A 23247-nucleotide genomic window follows, 5' to 3' on the forward strand; every position below is an offset into this window, starting at 1 on the left:
ACTCACATCTGTTAAAATGGCTAAAATTAAAAACACAAGAAACAACAAGTGTTGGCGAGGATGTGGAGAAATAGGAACACTCATGCACTATTGGTGGGAATGCAAACTGGTGCAGCCACTGTGGAAGACAGTATGGAGGTTCCTCGAAAATTACTATGATCCAGTAACTGAACTACTGGATATTCGTCCAAAGAATATGAGAACACTAATTCAAAGGGATACATGCACCCCTATGTTTATTGCAGCATAATTTAGGAGCAACCTAAGTGTCCATTGATAGATGAATGGATAAAGAAGATGTGGTTTATATATACAATGGAATATGATTCAGCCATCAAAGAGAATGAAATCTTGCCATTTGCAAGGACATGGATGGTGCTAGAGTGTATTACGCTAAGCGAAATAAGCCAGTCAAGAGAAAGACAAATATCATATGATTTCACTCATATGTGGAATTTAGGAAACAGAAGAAATGAACAAAGGGGGAAAAAGAGAGAAACCAAACACAGACTCTTATCTATAGAGGACAAACTGATCATTATCAGAAGGGAGATGGGTGGGGGGATGGGTGAAATAGGTGATGGGGATTAAGAGTACACTATCTTGATAAGCATTGAATAATATATAGGGTTGTTGGATCACTATATTGTATACCTGAAACAATATAGGACTGTATGTTAACTACACTGGAATTAAAATGTTTATAAATGCTGTGATTAAAAAAGCAAATAGTGAGATACACTCAAATACTGGAAAGCAGGCCTGCCAGCTCTAGAGCCATCCAAGGACTGTTCACAAGGATGCTGGACCCCAGATATTCAAGCCTCCAAAGGTGACCTTTATGGTAAGGACTTCCTATTCCGAAAGCAGAGAGTTTTTCTCAAGGCCAGCTTCCTGGAAAAAAGAGGCTCGAGAACAGTGATCTTTGAGCTGGATGGCTCAACCTAGCATGAGAGAAAGTCAGGTGATTTTGAGATATGTGGATCAAGAAGGAATAAAGGGCCCAGACAGGTCTGGCAAGCCACCTGAGCTTTTCCCTATTCCAGATCCAAGAGGGGCTGCAGTGTCTCCAAGTCTACTCATGGCTTGCCTTCTTCCTGAAGGGGCTGTACTCCAACTAATAGCTTAGCTGACCAAAGGTATGGTCAGTAGAAGTAGCTAGGCAGTGGGGAACTCCAGGGGATTTGCCAAACAAAGCTTTGTAGAAGGGGCAGGGAGCAGACCTGGAGCAAGCACCTGGGGAGAGTGCCCACTGGACTTTTATATGGCCCGTGGCTTCTGTGTGGCAGGGGGAAAGGGAGGTAGGGAATGTGTCCAGGAATGGGATCACCTCCCAACTGTTCAGAGGGCCTGAGGCTACAAGGCCACCAAGAGTCAAAAGGAGCCAGACTGAGCATCTCAAAAGGCCCATGGAGTCTGCAGAGGCCTTAGGGCCAGGGAGTAGGTGTGAGATCTGGCTCTGCTCCCTGTAGGCCTGGCTGTGCCCTGTTGCTGCCTGACTTCCCATTCATGCTGTGCTGCCACTCGGCATGGTAGCCCAGCCTCTTCCTTTCTTCGTGGAGAAGCCCCAGTTCCAATGCTTCTGTTCCTCTCTGGCTTCTCCAGTTGGCCCCATGGCTCTCTTCCTCAGGAGCAGCTCTGCTTTCACCCTCATAATCTACCCTGATTCCTGCAGGAAACTGACCTGTTACATTTGCCCTGCGACAGCCTGTATGGCAGCTCTGCCAACAAGGCTTACCGAGACAGGAACTCCTGGTGTGACCTGCTAGCATAAAGACAGAAGTGTCTGGTCCAGTGTCAGACAGCTGACTAGAAGCAGAGTCAGGATACAAATCAGATCCCTGACCCCCAGGAATTAATCAGACAGGTAGCATGGCACATAGAATAACAGCCTACCAAAGATGCCCACCATCTATCTAATCCCTAGAAACTTACATGGCAAAAGAGAATTTGCAGATGTAATTAAGGGTAGAAACCCTGAGATGGGGAGATTATCCTGCATTATCCTGGTGGGCCCAGTTTAATCATAGGAGTCTTTAAAAGCAGAGAACCTCTCCTGGCTTGCTCAGAGAGATGAGATGGAAGGAGAGGAGATTCGAAACATGAGAGGGACCCAACTTGTATTGCTGGATTTAAAGATGGAGGAAGGGGCCCAGGCCCAAGAAATGTGGGCCCTCAGCTGACAGCAGCAGGAAAACAAGACCTTGGTCCTACAACCACAGGGAACTGAATTCTGCCAACAACCCAAATGAGCAAGGAAGTAGATTCTCACTAGAGCCTCCAGAAGAGAAAGCAGCCTGCCTGACACCAGGTGGGATTCCCATTGGACAGATGACCTGTGGAACACTAAGACAATAAACGTGGGTTCTTTCAGTTTGTGGTAACTTGTTATAACAGCAATAGAAAACTAATTCAGATACATACTGAAAAGCTCCGATAGCTCAAAGAAGAGTCCAAGGAGCAGATTCCAGAAAGGGTGGGAGCCCAGGCATCTCTGGCATCCTGTGTACCAGAACCTTGAAGGGCTGCCATGAGGTGCCTGGGCTCCATTCTCATTCAATCTCTGCATGTCTCCACACAAGTTTCCAGTTTGAGGGAGAGAATTCTCTCTTCCAGCAGGGCCCACACCCATCCTAGAGGTCAGGGGACAGGGCCATGTGATGGTCATCACTAAACGTGGGGTTGTGGAGATGAGTCTTTCCTAAAAGAAAGGACTATGGATCAGCCAAAACACCAGTTGCTCATTGCAGTGTTCATTCACATTCTTCTATGAAAAGTATTTGAACAATGGTTCTTCACTGGGATTTCTATGGCTACACAAGCCTGGGAGTAAAGATACTGTCATAATAACGGTCACCACCTATTAGTTCTGTGATTCTGCCTCTACCCCTCTGCAGGGAAGTTTTATTGTATTTATACATGCTCTCCAAGGGTGGTGATGGATATATTTCATTGGGCTCTGCATAACCAGCCTCTGCAGAGTGCCCGTCACTCAGTCTATTGGTGGAATGAGTGGTCCATTCTTCCTGTCTGTTCCATGGGATGTGTGCCATTTTCTTCGCCTCTGGCTGCTGCTGTGATCTTTCTTGTCCTTCCTGACACCGTAGACAGTAACCTAGCCTCTCATGTGGGCACACTCACAGCTCTGCTCCTGGCAGCCACTGCCAGATCTCAGGGTTGGGGGCCAGGACACTGGCATCTGTTACCATGGAAACTGTTCACAGCTGTGTTAGTGGCTCTTTGACATCTCAACTTCCCACAGAGGCTGAAATGAAAAAACTTTCTTTCTGCCTTTTGTGTTTCTCTCCATCCTTTGCATGAGTTATGTGCATATACCACCCATTGCCTACTGAAACACCAATCTTCCCTTCTTTCCTAAAAATAGTATCTTCAATTTTTAGCTATTCACATTACTGTTAAGGAAAATGCCTGCAGTCCCCAGAATCCCTTGCAACACGGGGTCCGTGTTCCATCCACTAGTTATTAGTGGAATAGTCCTGTGCAGCTTCCAGTAAGTGTCTTCAAGTGGAAAGGATGGGGCCTTCTTTGCTCCTTACTCCTGGCTAAAATACAGATGTAATGCTGTGGTATAATAAATAATTTCTGTGGTCTTTCTGCTGGGTTTCTGGCATCAAGGTTCAAAAACACTTGGGATTTCCTGGATGATGAGGGTGATTTTGTTATGTTAATAAGGTGACTCCTGGTGGGCCTTTAGATAGCTTTAAGGATGGGGGCAAAGGGCAGGGACTTTCAGCTCTGGGGATGGAAAAGGGGCTGGAGATTGAGTTCAGTCATGTGGGCAATGATTTAATTGGTCATGCTTATGTAATGAAACAATGATAAAGATTCTGCACATTGAATTTCAGAGGAGCTTCCTGGTTGGTGAACACATTGATGTGCTGGGAGGGTGATGCACCCCAATTCTATGAGGAGAGGACATGGAAGATCTGCCCTTCCTCTCAGATCTCCCCCTCTGTGTATCCTTTATAATGAAACAGTAGCTGTAACTATAGTGCTTTCCTGAGTTTTGTGAGTCATCCTAGTGAATTATTAAACAAATTAATGGGAACCCCTGAATTTCTAGCCAGTCAGTCAGAAGTTCAGGTGGCCTGGGGGGCCCCTGAGACTTGTGGCTGGCATCAGAAGTGAGGACAGCCTGTGGTGGACTCTGCCCTCAACCTGTGAGCCTTGCACTTACTGGGTGGTTAGTGTCACAATTCACTTGTATCTAATGTCCACTTAACATGAGACCGGTTGGAGTGGAAAGAGAGTAGTAGATGGCTAGCGCCAGTGCTGCCAACCTGGATCATGAGGCAGCAGATGAAATGTGGCAGAGCAGGAGACAGTAATCTGGATCTTTATAGATGGTGCAACCACTGTATCCACTCTGCACTGCCTACCTTCAGACTTCACACTTCACCTTGACAGCTTTTGGCAGCCATGGTGAGACTCACTCAAGTTAACGTGCATTTATCAACAAGTTGTGAATGGCTGTGAAGAAGATGGGTTCACTCTGGCTCATAAAGAGTGGGCTGCAGATGAAGACCCACAAGGCTCCTGGTCAATTCCAGAGACTTAGCTGGTTGCTCTGGCTTTCTAAGAGGTGTTTGTCCATCTCCCACCCACCGCCTGTTAAATTGGCCCCTATGTGTTTCTACTTCTGTGGGTTTCCCCTGACTACCCGTGGTTCTCAGGAATTCCATGCTGCTCTTTTCTGTCTATGGTTTCAGCCAATTTCTGGCTTGCTTTTCTTGTGGCTTCCATGAAGCTCAGGCTTTTCAGCTTCTGCTCCTTCTCTTCTTCTCTATATTTCAAATTCTACTTTCAAATTCTGGAGAGAATTGAAAAGGTTGGGTAATTATATTCCTTCTAGTTTGGACAGAACATTCCTTTAAGACAGCCTATATAGAATAGATGCCCTGGGGTCAGATGCCACCCTACTCTGGGGGTACTAGTTAGCTATTGCTGCATGTTAACAAATTACCACAAAATTAGCAGGTTGAAACAACACACATTTATTATCTCATAGTTTCTGTGGGTCAGGAGTCCAGGTGTATCTTAGCTTGGTCTCCTGCTTGGAGTCTCATAAGGTGACAATCAAGGTATCAACTGGTCTAGGTTCTCATCTGGAAGCTTGACTAAGGAAGAATCAAATTCCAAGCTCACCCAGTTGTTGGTAGAATCCACTTCCTTGGTGTGTAGGACTGAGGGTCCAAACTCTTGCAGATGTTTTCTGGAAGCCACACTCAAATCCCAGAAGTTGCTTGCAGTTCCTACAGACCACCTATAGTTCCTTGCCATGTCACATGGTTGCTTCATCAGGCCAGGTGGGAGCCTCTAGAGCAAGTCTGACAGCAAGACAGTCTCAAAGAACATAAAATGGTCAGGGAAGTGACATCTCATCACCTTTGCCATTTTCTATTAGTTAGAACAAATCACAGGTCCTGCTCACATTCAAGGGAAAGGAATTACACAAGGGAAGAAACACCAGGAGGAGGATCACGAGGGGTCATCCTAGGGTCTATCCACCACACCTGGAATAGGTGCATTTGGGGTAGGGACAGTGGCACAGAATGTGGTACCAGGAGGAAATAGATGCTGAGACTGCCTGAGTAATAAACTGAATGAAGGTTATAAAAACAATGAATGGGAATGCAAGCTGGTACAGCCACTCTGGAAAACAGTATGGAAGTTCCTCAAAAAGTTGAAAATAGAGCTACCCTATGACCCAGCAATTGCACTACTGGGTATATACCCCAAAGATACAAATGTAGTGATCCGAAGGGGTACGTGCACCCCAATGTTTCTAGCAGCAATGTCCACAATAGCCAAACTATGGAAAGAGTCCAGATGTCCATCGACAGATGAATGGATAAAGAAGATGTGGTATGTGTGTGTGTGTGTGTGTGTAATGGAATATTATGTGTGTGTGTGTGTGATGGAATATTATGTGTGTGTGTGTGTGTGTGTGTGTGTGTGATGGAATATTATGCAGCCATCAAAAATTGAAATCTTGATATTTGCAATGACATGGATGGAGCTAGAGGGTATTATGCTAAGCGAAATAAGTCAATCAGAGAAAGACAATTATCATATGATCTCACTGATATGCAGAATTTAAGAAACAAGACATAGGATCATAGGGGAAGAGAGGAAAAAATGAAACAAGATGAAACCAGAGAGGGAGACAAATCATAAGAGACTCTTAATCATAGGAAACAAACTAAAGGTTGCTGGAGGGGAGAAGAGATGGGATGGCTGGTGATGGACATTGGGAAGGGTATGTGCTGTGGTGAGCGCTGGGTATTGTGTAAGACTGATGAATCACAGACCTGTACCCTTAAACAAATAATACATTATATGTTAATTAAAAAATTAAAAATTAAAAAATGGATATGACAAAGTTCAAAAGCATTACACCCTCTATATCTGTAGCTCATTTAATCTATACAGGATGGAGATAAGTAATGGTATTCTCGCTTTACAGATGAGTGAACTAGAAGGGACTATTCTTCTCTGGCTGAAGAGTTGGGCCAAGGGGAGTATCTGGACTTAGAGGAACCACAAAGAGTATCATTAGACCACCCAGGCTCTTACAGACTGAGAGCCACTGAAGGTCCAAAGGCCTGCTACAGATTCACCAACACTTAGAGGCTGGCCACTGACACTTGACTGACCACCACAGGACATTTACATTGAGAACCTGTCCTCTTTGTTGGAAAAGGGCAGTAGTTACTTGCCTAACTGTAGATAACCACCCAGCAGCTCTGGTACCTGTTGGTGTCTTTGCTCAATCCATCCAAACTATCTTATGTGAGCAACATCATTATCAAGACCCAAGATACTAATAAGCCCCTGAAACTGACAGGGGGCTTAAACACCTGAGATGTATGGAAGATTCAGCCCAGATGGGGCACAAGGAGTGTCTTGGTGTGTCTTCAGCACACCAAGCTCAGTGGATGGGGATTCTAAAACCTAGCAACATAATCACGGATTTTCCTTCAAGTATCCATGATATGAAGGACAGGAGACATACGAATAAAGCAGCAGAGACTGTCCCTAATAACTAAGGAAAACTCAGATTTCATCCATGTATTATGATGTGTCTGTGACTATACTCAGCAAACATTTATTGAATCCTTCCTGTTGACTGGAGATCTAAAGATGAGTAATTTCTCTCTCTGCCTACTCCAGGAGTAATACAGAGTAGACAGATTAGTGCTGTATTAGAAGTACTGAAGAAGTTCTAGGAAGTATCCTGTGGGGGGAGAGGGGAGGAGAGGAATTCAAGGAAAGCTTGCAGGAGAAGAGAAATAATTTTCTTTCCAGGTAGGTAGTGTAGAATCGGCAGAACTCTACCAAATGATCGTTGAACGTTGGGGCCGTATAGAAGGCACATCAGCCTTGAGCCAAGTCCTGGAAGTCAAACTGTGTGGAGAATTAGTGGAAACTACTGTTGACAGACTACTCTATGTTTGAGTAGGAGGGACTGAAGTATTCAGACCTTGAATACTGGATTTAAAGATTTATTCTGAAGTTATTGGAACATCGTGGATGGGAAGAATGGACTCAGATTAATGTTTTAAAAAAAGAACTCTGTAGAGGACAGATTGGGAGTAGGAAGAGATTCAGGTGGGGGCACTCAATTACAGCACTACTATAATCCAGACAAGAAATCGTGAAAGCTTGAGCCAAGGCGATGGAAGCCATTGGAAAGGGGGGACAGAGGTACATATGGTGACACTGGAAGATGGAAAAGTGGAAAACAACAATAAAACCAAAGGCCTCTGGAGAGGATGGTGATGTCATTCATCAAACCCAGAAATCAGAAGGAGCTCACAGGTGAGGCAAATCAATAAAGGTGTTCAATCTGTTACCATCCAGGGGTTGTAAGACATATTCGTGGAACTGTAGGTGTACAACTCAGAGGGAAGTCATTGTGTAGATAAGATTTTGAGTCATTATCAAGAATGATAGTTGAAAATGTGAGAGTGCTTAAACCAGTTAGGAAGATAGTATAGCATTATAAGATGGTAGGAGCCTTGGAGAATGCTGTATTTGTGAGAAAAAAAGGGTATAATGGAGCTTGATACGGATAGGAGTAGAACCAGGAGAGAGTGTGGTTATAGAGGAAAAGGGAAGAACGTTTTAAGGAGGAATTACTGTTGGTAAGCTAGACATGAGGAGGGCTAAGCAAGGACCACTGGGTGAAGTAGGTCACTGGCAACTTTTGGGGAGCAGTTTGAGAAGGGTGGCAGGAGCAGAATCCGACAAGGGTTATAGACTGCTTAAGGAGAGAGGAGGCTACAATGTGTCACATCAGTTACTTTTAGAAGAAATTTGAGAAGGGAAGAAAGTGAGAAAAGAAAGTGGCTTGAGGAAGGAGAGGGGTACTTGAGACTCATCCTTGTTGCTATGAGCTACTGTCTTCCTAGCAGCAGTTATCTTACACAGCTGTGCAGGATAGGAAGGAGGGATTTGACCTCCTCCCCCCCCCCCCATTTCTAACTAGTTACAAAACTCCAGGCCTAAATTACCATCTGAAAAGGAGAAGGGGGACGTAATCTATTAACAGATCCAAATTTTGCTTCACCAATTTTGGCTAAGACTTCCACAGGTGTACAAACTCCAATCCTCCACCCCAAACAGAACAACAACAAAGCAACACCATCCCCCTTCTCTTCTTTGTAATCTGGAAAAACTGAATAAGTGCACAGTGCCCGAGTCCTGTTCCTAGAGCCCCTCTCTGAGTCAGTCTGCTTTAACCAGAGGGAGCCCGGCTCTGAGACTGCCAAGGCCGGTGCGCAGCTCTCGAGGCGGCGCGCTCGGCGCAAACCCGACAGAATCGCTCCAGTTCAGCGCACCCGATTCTCCAACGATGCTTAAGCTTTGCCGGCCGTCGCCTTCGGTGGTGACATCAAGTCCCACAACGCGGCGCGGGGAAGTGAGCATAGTCAGGAAAACCCTCGGCCCTGCCTGCGGCCTCTTCGTCCCGCTACAGTCGGCCTCCATTACCCTTTTCCCGTGCCGCACCTCCCTTAGTAAAATGAAACCTAGTGCCATCAGCTGAGGCAGAAGGGTGGGAATCCACTACCTCTTCACTAAGCAAAGAGAAAAGGCAGAACCCACTCTAGGCAGCAAAGGGGTGTGTTGCACCGGCCGGGTCGCCTGGAGGTCCCGCCCAGGCCCGCCCTCCTGACACAGGGGACTACATTTCCCAGAGGCCTCCGCGGCCCCAAGGGGCAGGCCCGTCCGCTCTCCCGCTCATACTGAGCGGTGACTGGCTTCCCCAGAGGAGGGCGGGGCCTACCCCAGCCAATAGGTGAGAGGCTCGTTACGGCGGCGGAAGCAGCGGCGCTGGGCTGAGGGGTGGGGGACAGAGTGCTAGCGCCCCGGCGGCGGCGGCGGGTCCGGAGCCCGAGGACGTCGGCCCCACAGGCGGAGAGCGCACGGGAGCGAGCTCGAGGCGGCGCGGCGGCCCCTCGGCGCAGCACCCAGGTAATGGCGGGACGGGCTCCGGGAGGGGAGGGGAGGAGAGGGGAGGAGAGGGGAGGAGACGAGGGGGCGGGGCGGCCGAGCCGGGCTGCAGCGTCCGTCCCGCTGTGCGTCCCTGGGGAAGGGCAGCGGTGTCTCGTCTGCTGCGGCTCAGACCTAGGCTCTTTCACGAGCTGGGCACGGCGGTTGGGCCGGCGGCAGGGACCGGGTGTCCTGCGGCAAGGAAGGGAGAGGCTCCAGGAGGGGTGGGCTGTTTCGGGCTTGGGGGCGTGGCGGGCGTGGGCCCTGGCGGGGAAGTGGAGCGGCCGGGGAAGCGCCGGCGGGCGGGCGGCCCAGGGACTTTGGCTCCTGGAGCAGTTTAAAGTGACTCTCCACATCCGGGCCCTGCGCCCGCCGCTTTCAGACCCCGACTGAGGCGGGGCCTCCTACCTCCCCGCCCCCTTCGCCGGGAGCGCTTGTCTTCTTTTGCCATTGGCTCAGCCTCGAGGGGTTTGGGCTGCCCCTGCGAGGCTCGCGCCTGATTGGCTGGGAGTCGGCGGGAGGGTGGGGCGGGATCAGAGCGTGCAGGCCTCCGCGGATTGGTGCGGGCCCTCGAGTGACGCGGCCGGCGTGGGGCCAATGGGCGGGCGGGGGAGGTAGGGGCAGGTTCGGGGGAAGAAGACTGGAGAGGAGCCGCGGCCGGGTGGCGGGGGTGAGCGGGGCCGGCGGGGCTGGACAGCCGCGGGCCCAAGGCGCGCTCCGGCAGGAGCCCTCTCCACGACCCAGGAGCCCAGCGCTGCCACCGAGATGGGCCCTCCGCGGCACCCCCAGCCCGGCGAGATGGAAGCCGGAGGTGCGGGCGGCGGGCGGCGGCTGCAGGTAAAGAGGCACACCGCTTGTCCTGGGGCTCCCCAGAACGCCGTCCTCCCCCACCCTCCAAGACTAAGTCTCAGACACCCGAAATGTCTCTGGAAACCTGTGTTCTGCGATATCAGCGGTGGGGTTCGGGGTGGGGGTGGGGTTGCGTGCGAATTGGGAATATCGGTAGAGCTTGGCTCCTGAGGGAAAAGTGGGGGTCGATTGTAGAGAAAGTGGCGAAGGTCTCTGGTTCCTCTGGCTCAGTAGGGGGTCTATGAGAAAAGGGGGAGGAAATCGGTAAATGGAGGCCTGTGCAGAAAACCATTTGAGAGTTCCTTTTGGATTAGGTCTTGATGTAAGCTTTCCGATTTCTTAGAGCAGGGCATCTCCCCCCGGGTTCCTGCTATGACATACTGATGACAGTTGTGTTCACCTTGGTGTGAGCTTCAGTCTTTCAAAGGAATATGCTGTTTTCCATAGAACTTTATACAGATATCTATGTATTGGGTTAATACCCATTATATGGCTGTTGTACAGAATTCAGTGTTGATTTTTTAGAGTGGTAATCTGTATTTCCGGAGTGTCATAGTATACCCCAACACCACGCAAACGATTTTACTATTACTTGAATCCATGTCCCTTAAAAACTTACAGAATTTAGACCATTTCTGCACCGTATGTTGATCACAAGTAATCGTTTTAGGTGCATGAAGCTGCATTTGCTTTTCTAAGGGAAAGTATAGGTACTGGAGATGCTTTAATTTCTCATTATTGATTCTAATGTGAGAATTTAGTAATAACCATGTGACTGTATGCACTGCAGGTGGAAATGAGTTCTCAGCAGTTTCCTCGGTTAGGAACCCCTTCCACTGGGCTAAGCCAAGCTCCTTCACAGATTGCAAACAGTGGTTCTGCAGGATTGATAAACCCAGCTGCCACAGGTGAGATGTGTGACAGTCTTCTCTATCGCTTCTTGCTTTAAGAATATTGCCAGTTTTTTTCATTTAAAAATTAGCAAATTCCTTGTGGGATTTTAGTAAGTACTAGGTTATTGAATTTGGAGAAAGGATATATTACAGTTCTAATTTAAACAAGGTTTGTTGAGGGTGCCTGGGTGGCTCAGTTGGTTAAGCGTCTGACTCTTGATTTCAGCTCAAGTCATGATCTCAGGGTTGTGAGATTGAGCCCCACGTCAGGCTCTGCGCCGGGCATGGAGCCTGCTTAAGAGTCTCTCTCTCCGTCTCCTTCTGCCCCTCCTCCCTTTATAAATAAACAAGGTTTTTTTTTTAATTCCTTTTTTAATCCTTTCACGTATACTAGAGTATACGTGAAACTTACAGCGAAGCATGCCTATGAGAACTATATTTTAAATACATTAATGTGTTCTCCTTTAAGGCCCAGAGGTATAATAGTGCCATGGGGGAGTCCAAAGGTGTTTAAGGCATAGTTCTTGCCTTTTAGGAGCCTATGAGCTAGGAAAGAAGGTTTAAAAGAAAAAGTACAGTCAACCCTTGTAAAGCACAGGTTTGAACTGTACAAGTCCATTACATGTGAGTTTTTTCTGATAAACATAGTACAGTACTGTAAATGTATTTTGTCTTCCTTATGATTTTCTTAGTAACATTTTCTCTGTAGCTTTATTGTAAGAATATATAATATATGTAACATACAAAATACATATTAATTGACTGTTACAGGCAACGTTTCCAGTCAACAGTAGGTTATTAGTAGTTAAGCTTTTGGGGAGTCAAAAGTTATATGCAGATTTTCAACTGCAGGTGTGGTCATCACCCCTAACCCCTGCATTGTTCAAGGGTCAACTGAATATATACACATATATGCACTTAGTTTTTAGTGGTATGCCCTTTGAGTGCTGTAGATCAGTGGTCTTCAGCAGGGATGATTTTGCAGTCCAGGGAATATTTGGCATTGTCTGGATACATTTTTGGTTGTCACAAGTAGGGGGTGCTGTTGGCATCTGATATTTAAAGGCCAGGGATGCTGCTAAACATCGCAAATGGGCAGGACAGCCCTCCACAACAAAGTATCTGGTCCAGTCAACAGTGCTAAAGTTGAGGTACTCCTTCAAGTAGTCTTTCTCTCTCTCTCTCTTTCTCTCTCTCTCTATATATGTATCAAGTAAAAAGATGACATTGCAAAGTAAAGTATTCCTTTTTCTATTCCTTTTTCTTCACCGTCTGCTTCCTAAGTTCCTTATCATGGTAAATGGTATCACTGTCTGCTCATTGCTCAAACCAGGAACACGGGCATCATCTTTAACTGCTCTGTCTCTGGCTCTTATATGTGAGCTGTGGACCTTTGTCTGATGTTTCAGCCTCATTGTCCCTTTGCTTCCCTCCAGCCAACTTAGTTTTTATTACAAATTTATCTGAGTTCTCTTTAGACTTGAAGTAATTTTAAGCTACTTCTTGTCTCCTGCTTAATAGTAACTACTTGTTTTCTAAACGAATGACAAAAAGTTCCCAATATTCTTGACCTTGAGTCTTTATACACAATCTTCCTTCTTCCTTTACACACTCACTTATCTGGTTAATTCCTGTCCTTCCTTGAGTTTCATCTCAGATGTCACTTTCTCTAGGAGGTCTTTGTGACTAGACCACAGGAGTCAGGGGTAGGACCTGAAGGCTGGAATCATGTTCTGGAACTTGGAACCTTGTGTACCTTTGTATGTGCTATACTTGCTACATTGTAGGGCACAAAAATAGTGGCCAACAAGTCCTTATAGAGCTACTTAAAGTTCTTTGCTACTAAACAGATATTTTTGACGAATTGTCTTTGATATAAATTCATAGAATAATTTAAAGAAGTATAGCTTAAAGAGAATATTTTTGAACATCTATTTACAAAGAATTATATTGCTTATTAAAAACGGGGTCAGGGGTGCCTGGGTGGCTAAGTCGGTTAGCCATCTGCCTTTGGCTCAGGTCATGATCCCGGAGTCCTGGGATCGAGCCCTGAGTTGGGCTCCCTGCTCCATGGGGAGCCTGCTTCTCCCTCTTCCTCTGCCTGCTGCTCCCCCTGCTTGTGCTTGCTTCCCGCCCCACCGGTCAAATAAATAAATAAAATCTTTAAAAACAAAACAAAAAAGGGTGTCAATTAGCAATAATTGCCCTCAGATTTTGTTGAGAAGGAAATCATTGACTTAGACCAAAATTGTTTGTAATTTTACTTCTGAATAGCGTGTATGTTTTTTCCTTCAGTGACTCTGAGAAAGAAAAGTTTTTCCGTAAGGAGTTAAATATTTCTCTATATTTCCAATTGCTTTTATTAGAAGAACTAATTTGGGATCCTAAGCATATCAGAATTTCAAATACATGTTCAAAGGTCAGAAGTATGGATTACAACAAGTTTTCTTAACTATTCTTTCAAGATCCTTTTGGTTCTAAATGATTCTAAAAAGAGCTTAACGGAATAGTCAGTAAATTATATTATAATGAAATTGTCAAAAATCAAAATGTTCCTGAACAAATAGGTTTGGGGGAAAGTTACGAAATTGTCCATTTCCCTTAAAAATTTAATTGGGAAAAATCTGTTTGGACAACAGGGAAGGTTCACAACATGATCATCTGTAAAGATCATATATTGAAAAAGCCATTAGAGCTAATAAGTGAAATTAGTAAAGGTTGCAGGATAAAAGTTCAGTGTATAAAAACCAGTTATTTTTAGTACTAGCAATGAACAATGAAATTTTTTAAATGTCATTTACAATAGCATCAAAAAAAAACCCCGCAAAGCACTTAAGGGTAAATTAACAAAATGTATGTAAGACTTGGGGTTAGAAAACTATGAAAAACGTGACTGAGAACAATTAAAAACCTAGATAAATGAAATGATCAATCATACTCATCTTTTGAAACACTCAGTATTTTTAAGATAATAGTTCTACCCAAAGGGATCTGTAAATTAAAAAAAAAAAATTCTAATCAAAATCCTATTATGTCCTTTTGTAAAAATTGTCAGGCTGAATCTGTATTTATATGGAAGCCAAAGGACTTACAACAGCCGAAGCAATTTTGACCCCTAAAAAAAAAAAATGAAGAAAGTTGGCGGACTCTACTACCTTACTTCAAGACTTGCTGTAAAGCTACATTAATCAAGACAATGTGATATTGGCATAAAGATAGAAATATAGATCACTGAAAGTGGAGGATCCAGAAATAGACCCACACATAATGGTCAATTGATTTTTGACAAATGTACATAGATAATTCAATGGGGAAATGATAGTCTTTTAAACAAAATAGTGCTTGAACACCAGAATATCCATATGGAAAAAATGAACCTTGACCTTTACTTTCGCCATACACAAAAATTAACTCACATGTATCGTGGATCTAAATGTAAAACTTAAAATTTCTAGAAGAAAACATGGGAACTGCTTATGACCTTGGGGTGAGCAAAAATTGTTTAGGTTGCAAAAAACACTAATTACAACAGCAACTGGTATATTATACTTTATTAAAATTAAAAGTGTCTACTCTTTAAAAGACACTGTTAACAAAATAAAAAGGCAAGCCACAAATTGAGAAGATGGTTGCAATAAATATATCTGCAAAGGGCTTATATCCTGAATATACAAAGAACCCATGTAACTCAGTAGCTTTTGCTATATGAGACAGCCTGATTTTTTTTAAATGGGCAAAATATTTGAATAGACACATCACCAAAGATGCTATCTGAATGTCCAATAAGCACATAAAAGATACTCAATAGTATTAATCCTCAGGGCAATGCAAATTAAAACCACAGAAAATAGTAGGCATCCACTAGAATGACTAAAAATACCAAGTTTGATGTGTTTGTGGAACAAGTAGAAGTCATACGTTATTTGTGGGAATGCAAAATAATCTAACCACTTTGGAAAACGGTTTGGCAGTATCCTATAAAGTTAAATATAAACTTACCATACAACCTAGCAGTCCCATTCCTAGATATTTACCCAGATAAATGAAAATATATGTCAAAAGACCAATACTTCAGTGTTTATAGAAGCAGTATTCATAATAGCCAAAAACTGGAAACAATCCAGAATTTATTAGCTGGTGACTAGATAAAGTTTGGTTTATATGTACAATGGAATACTACTCAACATTAAAAAGGAACGAACAGCTGGTCTATAGAACAACATAGAAGAACCTCAAAAACATATACACTTAACCCTTGAACAACCTGGGGGTTAGGGTCACTGACCCTCTGTGCAGTCAGGAATTTGAGTGTAACTTTGACTCCGCAAAAAACTTAACTACTAATAGCCTACTGTTGAATGGAAGCTTTACTGATAATATAAACAATCAATAAATATTTATATTTTATATATATTATATACCATACGTTTATAATAAAGTAAGCTAGAGAAAAGAAAATGTATTAAGAAAAGCATAAGAGAAAATCATTTATAGCACTGTACTGTATTTATCCAAAAAAAAACCAAAATCAACATAGGGGCACCTGGGTGGCTCAATTGGTTAAGCATCTGCCTTCGGCTCAGGTCATGAACCCAGGGTCATGGGATTGAGCACCCCCATCAGGCTCACTGTTTAGCAGGGAGTCTGCTTCTTCCTGTCCCTCTGTCCCTTGACCCCGCTTATACTCTCTCTCTCCCCCCCCCAAATAAATAAAATCTAAAAAAAAAAAAAAATCGACATATAAGTGAAGCCATGCAATTCAAACCCATGTTGCTCAAGGGTCAACTGTACTAAGAGAGGGAAGCAGACTGACACAAAGGACCATATATTGTACTGGGGCGCCTGGGTGGCTCAGTTGGTTGAGCGTCCCAACTGTTGGTTTCGGCTTAGGTCATGGTCTCAGGGTCTTGGGATTAAGCCCTGCCTTGGGCTCAGTGGGGAGTCTGCTTGGGATTCTCTCCCTCTGCCTTCTCTCTCTCCCCACCCCCACACGCTGACACACGTGCTCTCTCTCTCAAATAAAAAAATCATTAAAAAAAAAGAACCACATATCGTATGATTGTTTGCATGAAATTCCAGAAAACACAAAGCTGTAGTGTTAGAAAGCAGATTAGTGGTTTCTGAGGGATAGGAGGGTGGGAGGGAGGGAATTGCCTGCCAAGGGGCATGTATGAACCAGTGAGAATAATGGAAAATGTTTTGTATCGTGATTTTATTGTAGTTACAGTACTGTATACTTTTTTTTTTTTAGAGGGTGGGGCAGAGGGAGAGAATGTCAACGCAGGGCTCGATCTCACAACCCTTAGATCATGACCTGAGCTGAAATCAAGAGTCAGATGCTTAACTGAGCCACGCAGGAGCCCTGTAGTACTGTCTACTTTTGTAAACTTTTATCTAATTTTATATAAAGAATTAGTGGGTTTTTTATTGTATCTCAGTAAAGCTGATTAACTAAAAAACGGACAAAAGAGAGACACATACACTTCACAAAGGAAGATATATATGAATGGCCTGTGGTCACATAAAAGATTTCCAACATCACTAGTCATGGAAATTCTAATTAAAACCACAATGAGAGACCCACTGTACACCCACTAGAATATCTGTGTATCAAGAATTGGAGGATGAGGAGCTGCCAGAACTCTAATACACTGGCTGACAGGAACATAACGTGGGTACAACCATTTTGGAAGGTATTCCAGCAGTCTCATAAAGTTAAATATTTACTTATCATTTGACCCAGCCATTCTGCTCCTAAGTTGTTGGTAAGAATGTAAAAAAACTCTTGTTGAACTCTCCACTCTTAGAATAGCCATTTTATTGTATGTAAATTGTACATCAATAAAGTGGTTTTATTTGTTTTGATTTCAAGTTTTAAAAAAAATTCTAGTTAATACATCGGGTAGGGGCGCCTGGGTGGCTCAGTTGGCTAAGCGACTGCCTTCGGCTCAGGTCATGATCCTGGAGTCCGGGATCGAGTCCCGCATCGGGCTCCCTGCTCGGCAGGGAGTCTGCTTCTCCCTCTGACCCTCCCCCCTCTCATGCTCTCTCTCTATCTCATTCTCTCTCAAATGAATAAATAAAATCTTTAAAAAAAAAAAAAAAATACATCGGGTAATGTTCGTTTCAGGTGTACATTTTAGGGATTCATCACTTAAATGTAATAGCTAGTGCTCATCACAACTGCCCTCCTTAATACCCATCACCCATAAAGTGGTTTTAAAAATAAAAATTTAAAAAAAATCTGAATGATCAGGGAGAATAATCAGTATATAACAAAATGTAAAATATAGATCAGTCTTTTCACCCAGCACATGTATTTTCAAAAATTTTTTTTCCTGAGGAAATCATTGAACAAGGACTCAAAGTACGTACAGATTTTTATCTGAGTTGTTGATAATAGCAAAAAATTTAGGAATAACCTGAAAGCCCACCGGTGATATAATGGTTAAAAAAGCTATAGTTGGGGTGCCTGCGTGGCTTAGTTGGTTAAGCGTCCGTCTCTTGATCTCAGCTCAGGTCTTAATCTCTGGGTCGTGAGTTCAAGCCCCACGCTGGCCTCGATGCTGGGCGTGGGGCCTACTTAAAAAAAAAAAAAAAAAAAAAGAAGAAGAAGCTATAGTATATCTATGCAATGGAATTTCATTTAGCATTTTTTTAATGAGGTAGTATATATTCAATAATACTCAGCAATTTCACTTCTGGGTATATATCCAAGAGAAATGGTAAATAGTTCACCAAAAGATATGTGGGAGTATTACTAGCACTACTACTCATAATAGCAAAAAGCTGAAAACTATCTAAATGCCTATTAACAGTAAAATGGGTAATTTGTAGTTGATCCCCACAATGACCTACTATACTGACAATGAAAGATGTGCAGCTACATGCAATGACATTCATGGATCTCATACTTGTAAGTGAAAGAAGCAAGATACAACAGGGTACATTTGCAATGAGTCTATTTATATAAAGTTCAAAAATAGATAACAGTAATCTGTGGTGCTAGGGGTTAGGATAGTGAGTATCCTTAGAAGGGATATTGAGGAATCCAGCTGAACAGAGGGCTTCTGGGGAATGTTTTGCATCTTGAGCTGGGTGCTGGTTACTCAGGTGTATTCAGTTTGTGTAAGTTCGTTGAGCTATACAATTAACATTTGTGCACTTCATGAAAGTTATAGTTCACTGAAAAGTTGCATAAATAAAAACCCACCCAAAATTAAAGAGGTAAGAAATGTCTCAAGGTTTTACCAACGTATTAACTCTTGGTTAGACTTTGGGAGCATCTTTATTTTCTTCATAGTTTTACAGATACTTAAAATTTTTTACATAAGTGTAATCTCTATTTTCTAATATTATTTTGGGGAAATGATAGACACGTATGAGATAATATTTTCACAAACTCTCTTTTACTAAATTAGGTCCTTGATTTTTTAAGTTAGTTTTTAAATAGGTTACATGTTTTCATGGTTCAAAATTCCCAAAGTATACAGTGAAAAGTATTTCTCTTATCCCTGTTATCCCAGAATCCACTTTATTTCCTGTCAAGAAATCAGGATGCTTTGGGAGTTATGTTTCTACATAGGAAAATAAACACATATATGTTTGTGTATATTTCATTACTTTTTCACTGTTCTGTACCTTGCTTTTTTCATCTATATATTCTTAGATATTTTTGCATAATGCTCACTATCAGTTTTTTCATGAGAGTACCTAAAAAGCTTCCTTGTTTTATTCTTATAGTTGCATGGTAGTCTCTTGTGGGAGTATACCATAATTTATATAGTGAGTCCCCTGTTGATAGACAAGTAGGTTTTAAAACTTCCTTTACTGGAATAAAAATGGGGAAACAAATAATCTTGTACATGAGTCATTTTATACATATGCCATATATCTATAGGATACATACCTATAAGTGGAATTATTGAGTTTCAAAGGCTGTGTGCATTGTCATAATGATGGAGATTTCCATGTTTGCTTTGTAGGAAATTTGTTTTGAAAACCTATTAACAGTAAAATGGGTAATTCTTAGACTTAAGAATTGTATTTAGGCGCATCTAGGTGACTAGGCTGGTTAACTGTCTGACTTTGGCTTGGGGTCCTTGGGTCAAGCCCCCCACATCAGGCTCCACACTCAGTGGGGAATCTGCTTCTCCCTCTCCCTATGCCCCTACCCCTAGTCGTGCACATGCGTGCGCTCTTTCTCTCAAGTAAATAAGTAAAATTTAAAAAAAAAAGAATTGTATTTAAATTATTGTTTTAATGTTAGGTTTTTATAACTTTTTAAATAAATACCTTAAATGAAAGCATCATATCTAGTTTTGCTCTTCTGAATTCATTTTTTTTTTAAAGATTATTGATTTATTTGAGAGAGAGCACAAGCAAGGGGAAGAGCAGAGGAGGAGAGAGAAGCAGGCTCCCTGCTGAGCAGGGACCACAACGTGGGGCTTGATCCCGGGACCCCAAGATCGTGACCTGAGCCGAAGGCAGACCCTTAACCAACTGAGCCATCCAGGCGCCCCTTGAGTTCGTTTTAGATAGTTATCAGGCCCTTTGTTCATAGGAGTGGAAAAGTCGGAATAGCCAAAGTCAGTCCTGTGTTCCATAGGTGTGGCTCTTGGGTTTGATATCTGTTAGGGGAACCTCATGCCCAGATTCTCCTGAAGAAAATCTCACAAGGAAAGGGTCACTTTATCAACCCTGAAACTTAGTTGCAAGTGCCACTCTTGTGTGTGCTGTGCCTTTCATTAATATTAATATTGGAAGCGTATGACATGCTATTTCTCCCTTAATATCCTTACTAGTCAACGATGAATCTAGTCGAGAGGCTGAAGTCACTGCCAGGGAGCACATGGGTTCCAGCAGCTCCCTACAGTCCCGCGAAGAGAAGCAAGAGCCTGTTGTGGTAAGGCCCTATCCACAGGTGCAGATGTTGTCTACACACCATGCTGTTGCATCGGGCACACCCGTCACAGTGACAGCCCCACCAGCACATCTGACGCCAGCAGTGCCACTCTCCTTTTCCGAGGGACTTATGAAGGTAATGGAGAGGTTTAAAATTTCACATTAAACCACAGCTAAAGACTGGCTAATCTTCCTGACAATTTTCACAAAGTCTTAGGCTGTATCCAGGATCTTAGTGTTTTCTTTTTGACCCATCAGTTCAGCTCTTCTCTGTCACTTAGAGCTCTGCTGTTCTGCAGTGCCTAGTCTTGTGCCGCTGGGCAGTTGGCATCACAGGATCTTTTCTAGTATCCGTTTTGACGTTGATTTTATTCAAGTTATGGGCATGCTAACTCAATTTTATCTTGGAGTGGCACTCTTCTCCAAGGTTTTGTTTTAAAGCTTGCTAATTCGGGGATATCTGAGAATATCGCCTTGTATATTACCTCGTGGCTATGGTTCAGTTACTGGGAGTTTTGTTTACTTCCGCCCAAAAGTGGGATGCAGCATTGTATAGAAGAAAGAATGTGGGCTGTGAGCCATGCAGATCTGGGCCTCTGTCCCAGTTCGTTTTTACTGTCTGCATGGCTTTGAGCAGGTGACATAGCCTTGCTTTGTATGTTTCCTCATCTGTAAAATGGAAATGCTGGTACTTCAGTGGAAAAGCTGTGATGCTAAGAGATAAAATATATAAGGCTTCTGGATCTTTCCTGGCACTCTCCAGGTTTGATTTGTGTACTTTTAACTATAGAATGAAATGCATCACTCGTAAAAAGCTATTGATATGTTTCGTGTGGTTTTCTGTTTGCAGCCGCCCCCGAAGCCCACCATGCCTAGCCGTCCCATTGCTCCTGCTCCACCTTCTACCTTGTCACTTCCCCCCAAGGTTCCAGGGCAGGTTACCGTTACCATGGAGAGTAGCATCCCTCAAGCTTCAGCCATTCCTGTGGCAACAATCAGTGGACAACAGGTTTTTTTCCTCTTAATTTGCTGATTTTCAAACTGAGATGCCAAACTGTTGATCATTATTTATTGAATGCCAGCAGTACATTAGGCACTGTACTAAATAAAAAATTAAATGGTCACTGATATCTGGAAGGGGAAGATAGTAGGTTTGAGAGAGAAGGATATCTGCAGGAAGTAAAACCAACATGCACAGTGGTGGTTGTCATTTGGCCAGTATGTATCGAGCATCTGCTGTGTGCGAGGCACCACCCTCAGTGTGAGATACAAATCTAGATAAGACATTCTGTATCCTTGAGGTGCTCAGAGTCCAGTTGTGTGGGATTGAGAATAGCCTCACGACAGTAGTGCATTTCTAGGATTTTCTCTGAGGAGAATGAATGTGTATCTCTTGGGCGCCTAGCAGGTTCCCTCAAGTAGCTCACCAGTCGTGAACACTTATTCATAGTCTCATGTTTTAACTTAAATTTTTTCCTGAAATTCTACTCCTACTTTGTAACGTGTATGTGATTTACTTAAATATTTTGAATTACTGAGAGTGAAAAAACCTGAATCTAAAACCTTTCTCTTCAAGTTTTCAAGAAAAAATTGGTATTCCAAGAAGACACACTATGTTTTCTTTCTTCTATCGTACTGCTGAGTACTCCCAGCAGTACTGGAACCCCCACCTGGGAAACACTGGTGTCAGGGCTGGGAGCATGTGAGGAAGGGACAGCTAAGCGGGGAGCTGAAGAACTCGTAGGGGAGTACCTGCTGGGTACTAATTGACATTTACTTAGAAGTCCTGCATAGCATAAAGGAATGCAGTGGCATGTAAAGAAAATAGGATAGGAAAAAATAAGCTTTTGGCCAAGGCAGAGAAAACAAGTGTGAAAAACTAATACTGAAGATGAGAGTGTCCCAAAGTGGACAGTCAAATGTGTCCATCTATTAGAGATCTAGCACCTAGCTAGGCTTGAGGCATTGAAGGGTCCTCACAGTCACCACATGCCTGCTGGCACAGGTCATCATGCAGTATGTTGTGTAAAAAAAAAGCGAAATGTCCTTTCCCTTGGGATACTCACTGTCTAAAAGGAATACCCTGACCCACATTTGGAGGCAACTGACCTCCTAGAAGCAGTGGCTAAGCATCAATGGCTAAAACCAAGCATGAAAATAACATTACATCCTGTTTCTTGCAGGGACATCCCAGTAACCTGCACCACATCATGACCACAAATGTACAGATGTCTATTATCCGCAGCAACGCTCCTGGGCCCCCTCTTCACATCGGAGCTTCTCATTTACCTCGAGGTAAAAACTGCACATTCTGTTGAAATTCTCAAAGTGCTGTGGCAGATACATGTTTGGTAAGAGATTTCTGTTACCGTTAACAAAAAATGTATCTGGAATCATCTTATTAAAGTTACAGGACAACAGAAATAAACTTAGAACAATACACATTTTAAGTGTGATCTAGTATATGCAAATTATAGTTGCATTTCAACAAGCGTGTGTATGCTTGTGTGCGTAAACTTAAAGCAATTCAAATTTTTAGTACGGTCTAAAGATTGTTCTTTGTAATGAGGAACTCCTCAAAGCTGTGATAGTCCATAATGGTCTTTGTTGTTAATGAGAAAGTCAGAAATACACATACTGGCTATTCTTAAAGTTTAGTGATGATGGTTACTCGAGTAACATAGCCATAAGATGAATTTATTCTTACAATTAAGTTCTAATAGGTTGTCACATATTAAATTTAATGAGTTTTCTCAACTACTTGATCAGAAATTGTAGCCTTCTATTGGCAAGTGTTAAATCATTGTTGGCAAAATCAGGCTCACAAGTACAAAACCAGGTTTACTTGGTCGTAACATAATTCAGTCGTTCTCAGAGTGAAGTTCATAGACTGCAAGGGGGTCTGTGTTAGGTCAAAACTACTTTCATGGAAATACTAAGATTTCATTTGCCTGTCGTACCATGTTGATGTTTGCGCTGACAATACAAAGGCAGTGGTGGTTCAGGTGAACCCTCCCTGGTGGTTATGCTGCTGGAGCCTTGGCCCAAATGAAGGTGGTGGCACCACGCTCTGCTATTCAGTGTG

General features: G+C 43.3%; 1 protein-coding gene across 12 annotated transcripts in view; it reads left to right on the plus strand.

The window, feature by feature from the left end:
- The first annotated feature begins 9347 nt into the window (after positions 1-9347).
- The window catches only part of SAP130 (Sin3A associated protein 130), an 83298-nt gene continuing 69398 nt past the window's right edge, over positions 9348-23247 (plus strand). For 5 of the 12 annotated variants that reach the window (XR_013447062.1, XR_013447065.1, XM_078070632.1 and 2 more), the window contains exons 1-5: positions 10180-10353; positions 11156-11273; positions 20063-20298; positions 21013-21171; positions 22346-22457. Coding sequence is in view for 8 of the 12 variants with exons in the window: in XM_078070632.1 (XP_077926758.1) it covers positions 10282-10353; positions 11156-11273; positions 20063-20298; positions 21013-21171; positions 22346-22457 (697 nt within the window). In the remaining 4 variants the exon portion in view is untranslated. Of the gene's footprint in view, positions 9499-10178; positions 10354-11155; positions 11274-20062; positions 20299-21012; positions 21172-22345; positions 22458-23247 lie in introns of those variants that run through there. The other 7 variants (XR_013447063.1, XR_013447064.1, XM_036085353.2 and 4 more) reach the window with 5 other exon arrangements.

This window comes from Halichoerus grypus, chromosome 4 (assembly GCF_964656455.1).
Source record: "Halichoerus grypus chromosome 4, mHalGry1.hap1.1, whole genome shotgun sequence".
Classification (NCBI taxonomy): Eukaryota; Metazoa; Chordata; class Mammalia; order Carnivora; family Phocidae; genus Halichoerus; species Halichoerus grypus.